The 8,423-nt window shown below is 38.5% G+C and overlaps 1 protein-coding gene across 2 annotated transcripts in view; it reads right to left on the bottom strand.

Moving 5' to 3' along the window:
* Positions 1-86: 86 nt before the first annotated feature.
* The window catches only part of LOC106962045 (ephrin type-B receptor 1-like), a 90,394-nt gene continuing 82,057 nt past the window's right edge, over positions 87-8,423 (bottom strand). The window contains exons 14-17 of one of the 2 annotated variants that reach the window (XM_015056196.1): positions 5,381-5,628; positions 1,951-2,018; positions 1,383-1,530; positions 87-892 (exon numbers count right to left, since the gene is read on the bottom strand). In XM_015056196.1, the coding sequence (XP_014911682.1) occupies positions 695-892; positions 1,383-1,530; positions 1,951-2,018; positions 5,381-5,628 (662 nt within the window). In that variant the 3' untranslated portion in view covers positions 87-694. The remainder of the gene's footprint in view (positions 893-1,382; positions 1,531-1,950; positions 2,019-5,380; positions 5,629-8,423) is intronic. The other variant, XM_015056195.1, reaches the window with a different exon arrangement.

Below are 8,423 nucleotides of genomic sequence, written 5' to 3'. Positions count from 1 at the left end.
GGGGCCACATAAAATGACATGGCGGGCCACGTGTGGCCCGCGGGCCTTGAGTTTGACACATGTGATTTAGAGCTTTGGTACTTTGAAGTAGGCTTTAGAGCCAAAACAAACTATAATCTCAGTTTGATATAATATCCTCAGAATAAAATCCCCCAAAAATGAAAATGTCTGTGATCCAATCTTTTAGAACTTCTCGTTCTGAACTCCATTTTCTTTCGGTTCCAAGAGCAAAATGGAGAACTCAGGGAAAGCTGGGGAATAGTTCTCTCTTCTAAATTATAGCCGACAGAAAAACAGCAGAGAAATGGGAATGTCCTCTTTTATAAACCTGGTGATTATTTCTAGCCTAAATCACAGCAGGACCAATGTAATCTCAGAGAACTTAATAGAATCAATGCGATGCAAATTAAAAAAAAAAAAGGTAAAGAAATGCTGCGGCAAATTGATCATACTGTGAAGGTAATTGGAATAAAGCTGTCACTACAATAAAGTATCGCCTGCAGTAAACATCTGCTTGAAAGCACAATCCTGATACCTTTGGACTAATGCTCAGGGAAGAAAAACACATGTGACACATGAATTGATGTCCTCATTTTCCGCATGTTTTCCTCAGACGTACCGACTCCCTGCTGGGAGAGACGGCAAGGAAAAACAAACAAGCGCAGCCTCCGAAAACACCAAACAGCCGCAGACATCAGAGCAGCAGACAGTCAGACAGACAGGTAACCAGGTGGTGACTTACATCTTGGTTGCTCATGTCCCAGTAAGGTCTCTCTCCGTACGACATCACCTCCCAGGTGACGATCCCGTAACTCCACACATCTGAAGCAGAAGTGAATTTCCTGTAGGCGATCGCCTCTGGAGCCGTCCACCTCACTGGGATTTTACCCCCCTGAGGGAAAAAAGAGTGAGAAAAAAAATGAAGACAAAAGGCAGAGATAAAAGATGACAGCGAAAAAAGAAAGGCTGCATTGAGGGAATTTGTCATACTTAGGAATTCAGCTTAGGTAGAACAAAGTATAGAAAAAGGTCATAGGAAGGGCATCAGAATAGTGCAAGACATGGAAGTGTAAAAAAAAAGAAAGAAACTGCATATTGATTGCATCAGAAGAGCTAATTACATTCATTTTCCCTGTTTTTTAGAAGTAATGAAGTAAAGAAAAAGCACACAAAACTCAAAAAATTTGAACATACGTTTTCCAATCTTTTCTAATAAAAACAAAGTATTGGTCACACAAAAGCTTCTCTTTTCAGACTGCTGACGGAAATCTACGATTAAAGGATGTAATATAACAACATGCTGGATTCCTGTGTTTGAAATACAATCTGTTGAAGGAAATTATACACAAGAAATTATTACAGAGAAGCTTTTTCCTCCTTACCAGAGAGCTGGTGTAGGTGGGGTCAGAGGTGTCCTCCTCCAAATAACGCGATAAGCCGAAGTCGGATACCTTACACACCAGGTTGCTGTTCACCAGAATGTTTCGCGCTGCTAAGTCCCGGTGAACATAGCTCATCTCCGCCAGGTACCTGCAACATCAACAGGATTTATTGACTCAATGTGTGTTATCTGTTGCAAGCTTTGGTGCACTAATGGAATTTAGAGTGTGTGTTTGTGCCTTTGTGCGTTTCCGTGCTCGTGTGTGAGCCGCCTCCGATAAAATCGGAATGAGATTTAATATTTCTGTATGTTTGCGTGCTCACAGCCTGCAGTAAAACTCAGACTATCTGTGTTTTACTGCAGGCTGGGATGTGAGATCTCAAGCTGCCAAGTTGTAACGCTGCTAGTAAAATACCTGGGCTTACATTACAGCAGGTAGAGGAGTTTAAGTGTGCGCCGTTCTGCATAAGGAAATCAATCACTGAAGGATCAGAGAAGGTTTCCTGTTTATCTTTGTAATAAAATGGATTAGTGTGTGTTTGTGTGAGTGTGTGTGTGTGTGTCGGCACCTCATTCCAGATGCGATGCCTCTCAGCATGCCGACCAGCTGGATTACTGGGAACTGACCGTCGTTTTGCTAAAACACAGAAGCACATGACTGGATTCTTTTTTTCCAAAAATATTTCTCAACAGCATTTATTTAAACTTTTGAAGTTGACAGGACACAACAGTATTATAAAGTGCACATGACATACATTTTCAAAGCAAAGAAGAGTATAAATCTTGATAAAATAAATGAAAAATAATCACTAATTTTTTTTTTTTTTTTGGAATACACTGACACTCATCTTGAATTAATATCTCCACCCTTTAACCAGGTGTGTCCAAAATGTGGTCCAGGGGCCATTTGAGCCCCCTTGAGGGATTCTGTGTGGTCCCAAGTGCAATTCAAAACTGACACAGATTTGTTTTGCCAAACGGCAGATGGATAATTCCTGATAAATTAAAAATGACCATGATTTTTATTTTCTTTTTGATTTCATAGTAAATATGAAATCATTTTTACTGTAATGTTTTTTATAAGGCATAAATTTATAAGATTAAACTGTTCTCCGTCATTGTAATGCCAGAAAATTGCATGAAAAAAAAGTAAGATTTACAGAGATTATGAAATCATAAATTTGTAATAAAAATGGCAGAAGTCATTTAAGACTGAATTGGTAAATTTATTAGTCCTGTATACTTTCCAACATTTAAGTGGTGCATCTGGTCTCGTGAAAGACCAGGGACAGTGAGGGAAAAAAATACATACATTCATAAGAGAATATTCAAGATTTGTTTCTTGTTTTTTGGTGGAAATTGGCCACAAGTTTTCTACTTTGATCTACAATAGCACTAATAATCTGTAGTAACTTTCAGTAAAATGTTGTTACACAAAATCCTTGTTCAGTCACAAACCATCTTGAATTAAGATGCTGTTGAGCAGAAACGTTTTACTTAGCTAACAAGATGTAAGTTATCCTTGACATAAATCTAGCACAGTTTGAAAGAAAATGAGTAATTGGAAACAAAATATTGCAGTAACTTTAAGTTTTCATCATCAGCAACTGTCCAGTAAAATTAGAAGTCTGATAATATGCAGTGAAAGTTAAGCCAAACGCTCCTAAAAGCAAACCTGCATGGATTATTCCTCCATAAAACATCAAACCGCTGCAGTTGAGAAGTCTGACCGCTTCAGGAATAAAAGGTTTGCAAATATATTTGTAGCTCTTAATCCTAGTAGCTTTTGCCAAATTATTTAGTTTCTCTTTAGAATTAAGAAAAATGTTTAAACATTTAATTGAATGAAAAACCACAAGTCCAATCTTTAATTTATTGGTAATTTATCTAATCGACTAAAACATAGTCAGAGAAGAACCAGAGCTCAGGTGGGAGAATCTGTCGACAGATCAGCTATTAATTGTGCACACAGTAAATTTATCCTTTATGAAAGAGCAACAAAAAATAAGTAATTGTTGGAAGAAAGCTATAAGAAGTTCCACTTAAAGTTTGCCAGGAGCCATGCAGAGGAAACGGCAACTTGTGTTTGAAGAAGGTGCTTTGGGGCAAAATTTGGCCTATATGCAATCCCAATGTATAAAAATAACTTAGCACACCGTCTCCATACTGAGACATAATGGAAGCAACATCATGGTGAGGAGATGCTTTACTGCAGAGGGAAGATGTACAAAGCTAATTATAGTCATTCTGGAGGAAAACCAGCAAGGCACAGTTATAATGGAATGATAGATAAATAAACACTGCAGGAAAGGCATAGTCAAAGTCCAGAACAAAACCGAGAATCTTTGTGTTGATCTAAAATGCAGACATGTTTGAGTTTGTGGCTGTAGTAAGAAGATAATGAGCCTATTTTTAAGTGATAAACATATTCCAGCCCGGCACTAAACCTTTCTAGGAGAGTGGATTAATCTGTGATAATATCCCAGAATTAATGGGTTTTCAATCAAAACAAACACATTTTTTTTTGGTTTGTTTGTTTGTTTTCCTGTGCACAGATAAATGCCTCAGACTGGCTTATGATTCCTCCGTTTTAAAGAGGACATTTGCTAACAATCTGCCTTTAGGTGAAGTGGGCTGACGGCGCACGCAGCCCCCGTGGGACAGCCTGACATCTTCACAGACATTCATAGCCATGTTTATAATCCTTCCATTAACCGATTAATACAGATAAATCTCGGTCAATTTGTGAAACATGTTTACAGTATTCAGTTTGTACTGTAGGATATGCTGCACTTGCCAACTTTAAAAAGGACTTTGGATTTTTTATTTTTTTTCCCCCCTTTTTCACATCTCAGTTTCTTTCCTCCATGTCTTTTAAACCTTAGCGAAGCCCCCGACTGACATAGTTGCAGTCTGCTGTGTGTGTCTTTTAATTCATTTTGTGCAGCAAACTGTGCCTTTGATGCTCCCCTGGCCTAATCCTCCGCAGGGAAAAACCTTCTTCTAGGTGCACACAAACAAGCCGCACAGGCGCCGCAGGTCCGGTCCCTTCAGGACGGTCACGCCAGGACAGCAACACCGCCAGGATCGATCACTGCGATCACTGTGTGTGTGTGTGTCTGTGTGTGTGTGCGCGCGCGAGTCATCTGATGGTTTCTGAGTCAAATGGGGTCGCGCTGTGAGAACTGGGCATCAAAGAGTTTTCTCTTTCTGTTTTTAGCAGCACCTCAAAAGGAGGCCGGGATCAAAGACATGGACAGGCTGGCAGGATGAGGGAAGAGTGCAGGAAGGAAAAGAGCAAAAGCTAAAAAAGGAAGGACAGGAGGCCGTTTCTGTCTCCTCTTACGTGTCATTTTTGAAGCTCGCAATCCTCCCCTCCACTGGCAGTTTGTCCTAACAGTACAGCATGTACATAAATACTCCACATGCACATTTACTTATTCAATGTGCCTACGTAAAACTAGGGCTGCAACTAAATTATTTCAGTTATCGATTAATCAACTGATTATTCTGACAATCGGATAAAGAAAATGTTTCATTTTACCACTTAAGCCTTTTTTACACGATATCAGAAATACATTAAAAATGCAATTAAACAAATAATTCAGTTCCTTATAAAACTGAAAAAATTTTTGCTTAAAATGCAATAACAGCATTCTTTTAGCAAATTTGAGTCAGGTGAGGTGACTGGAGGAGTTTTGGCTGGAGTCTATTTATGGACAAAGGTTGTTTTTATCTGAAATGCAACATATTGTGTTTGTATAGTTTTGGTCTAATTACTGCTCTGAACATGTTGAATTTTTAAGCCATTGGCATTTTTGTTTTAGTTAACAATTAAAGAATCATTAAATTAGTTGACGACGATTTCTATAATTGATTAATCACAATTAGTCAGCTTAATCGTTTCAGCCCTACATAAATCTGACCTAGAATAAAAGTACTGAGTTGATAACCAGAGGACCCCTGTAAACAGTGATCTGCTGGCAGAATGATTCTTACCCTCAGGAATGAGTCCAGTGCGCCGTTCTCCATGAACTCTGTGATGATCATCGTCGGTCTGCTCTTCGTGACCACGCCCTCCAGTCTGATGATGTTCGGCTGGTCGAACTGGCCCATGATCGACGCCTCGGCCAAAAAGTCTCTCCTCTGACGCTCAGAGTACCCCACCTTAAGGGTCTTGATCGCTACGGGGATTTCTTTTTTCCCAAGAGGTTTCAAGCGACCTTTGTACACCTCCCCAAACTCACCTTAAAAATGACAAAAAACGACAGTAGAGCAAAAGGTTTGACGGCAAAACACAAAAAGGTAAAGAACTAATTCTACATGAGATTCCAGAAGGCTGGAAGGAATTCATCATTAGCAAAATTTTCAGTTTGTAACTTATTATCAACTATAAATGAGCATGGAGAAGAATAATTATATTCCTACTGTTTTTACAGCAGCTGAGTTGGTGTGTTTTAATTGTGGTAACGCTCTGATGCTTCACACTCCCTTCATTCTGATGGACTCCAAGCAGTTCCAGCAGAGCAAACAGAGACTGAAGGGCAATGTTTTTTGTGTGTGTGGCTTAAAAGTGCAACAAACAAACGAATCCCATTTATTGCTGCTCTCTGGGGTGAGGAAAGGTTGTGTTTTCGATGTGTGAACAAGATAAAAAGGATTGTGCTATTATTACTGCTTAGACACATAGCTTTGCATGACACATCTCGTAATCTCTTGATTAAACAAAGCTTAATGGATCAAGAGAGCGCGCTGAATCACGGGGTTCATAGGTTTCAATCTTTTGTGAACATCTTGCTATATTCGTTGACTGAGTGGGGATCTCTGTTATTACTGAGCTTTTTATTTGTAAGTTTCAAAAAGATAATAGTTAAAGGTTCAATGTGTAGGAGTTAGAGACTCTTACCAGGATAAATTGCAGCTAGTTAAATAAGACTCCCACGAATGAACAAAACATGATAACAATGAAAATCTCCAAAGACTCAAATTAAAGGCAATGCCCTTCTCCTGGGGGTCAAATTAGGATTTGTATATAAACTTTAAACTGAAGTGCATTCCAAACTGTAATTGTGTTACTTCCCTAACAGTTTCTGTTTGTTTCTTTATACATGATAGCATAATTTGAAAACTTAGTTTGTTCTGAAATGCTTAGGTTTGAGTTCGAGTCTTTGGATCCCCAGAACCAAACATGGAGAAGCAGCGTTCAGCTTCTATGTACCACGAATCTGGAACAATCTTCCAGAAAACTGCAAAACAGCCGAAACACTGAGTTCCTTTAAATCTGGACTAAAATCCCACCTACTTAGTTACTCCTATAACACTGACCAATATTTTGATGTGTATTGATGAATTTGATGACAAAATGCAAAATTTGTTACTGGCTTCACAATCTGTGACTTTTTTGTTTTGTTTTGTTTTTATGATGTATTCTCTTGTTGCTGAAACAAATAAACTTAATTGAAACTTTGAATTGTTTGAATAAAAGCAAAGTAAAAGAAAGCTTTAAAGAGGGAATACTTATTCATCACAGTGCAAGCAAATCTTAGATACAAGTCTGTCCCTGAACCCAAGATTGTGCATTCTGGCTATAGAATCGTTCATACTTTAAGTACAATTGTTTATTTTCATTGCTTATATGTAGTTACAGGGAGAAAGTCAGTGGATTTTGTGACTGTTGAGAAAAAATTACATAAATTCATCTGCTTGGTGTGAAATCGCACAATATTGATTCCCTGTTTAGCTTGTTTGGGTTGAATATTGGTTAAAATTAATTTTAAAAAATTAAATACCACTGAATGTCATTGTTATTTTAAATATCGATGGGTAAAAATACATTATAGCGGGATGCTTTTAACCCCAATAGTCAAAATAACGTCGCAAAAAAAGTTTAGCACAAGCTCTGTTCCAAATACAACCTGGGAGAAAAATAATAATAATCTGAATTTTCCAGAAGTATCAAACAAACAATGAAAATTGAACCCCATTCTTTAAGTTGATCCCCAAAAACTGATCAAATTAGTGTCAAGAAGCAATCCCTCACAAGAAGCTGAACTAATTCTAACTTTTATAATCCATCACCTGATAAACTTACCTGGTCTGCTACATGTAACTAAAAACTAGCTCCAACCTCAGCAACCAGACTATTTTCATTCTGCAAAGGCACAGACATCTTTTGTCAAAATAAACGCACAGACATGATGATGGGGTACATGAGAATTGAATTAACTTCAAAATAAAAGTCGTTGCTGCACAGATAAAAAATTGTTGCGTGAATAATAGATGAGAGATGGGAATTGGATGACAGGGCCGTGCCGTTGAGTCTCACACTGATCTGTGCTCCACATATCATCGCTCATTAAAAACTATCTTGTGTCAGTGCTGTAAACCAGAACAAGCACAGAAGGAAGAATGGAAAGAAGATGGGATGGGAATGAGAGAGGATGCTCCATAAATCTAGGTTCAATCAACACTCTGTTAGTAAAGGACTGTTAGATGAGATGTCTCAGTCTGTCATATTATAAACATAATGCGTTTCACGACATTTCTCCAGTCAAGCAAAGTGGTTTTTGTGAAGGACATTTCCTACAGGCTGAGTGATAGTAATGGAAGGAGAGCGTTATCTCAAAGGAAGGGAATAAGGGAGTCATGTGGGATATTTTTATTATCTCCGTAGGGCTCTCTCTTCTTCTTTTATCTTCACTTCCCAATCTGTTATTCTGCTTTTCCTTCCATGGTTCATTGTTCAGGATTTGTCTGAACAAAAACAAACTAAAACTCCAGAGGGTCTAAATCACAGAAAGCGTTGAAGATCGGATAAAGTATCAAAGGAGTACAGAGGAGGAAAACAAGAGTGAAACAATGTGAAAAGTGAGTTATGGAGCTGCTGACGGACTCAAAGTCTGACCACATCTCATTTCACCTGTCCCTGTGCTTCCCCCTCCCTCCCTGTCATTTTCATCCCTTCTCCATCACTCCTGGCTGGAATGAGAAACCCTTCCCTGAGAGTAATAAAGCACCAAACGGAGGGATTACTAAAAGCCCC

This window comes from Poecilia latipinna, unplaced genomic scaffold (genome assembly GCF_001443285.1).
Source record: "Poecilia latipinna isolate Pla-1442-1.1 unplaced genomic scaffold, P_latipinna-1.0 Scaffold1364, whole genome shotgun sequence".
Classification (NCBI taxonomy): Eukaryota; Metazoa; Chordata; class Actinopteri; order Cyprinodontiformes; family Poeciliidae; genus Poecilia; species Poecilia latipinna.
Note: the sequence above shows the minus strand (reverse complement) of the source record. Positions and strands in the feature narration are given on the sequence as shown.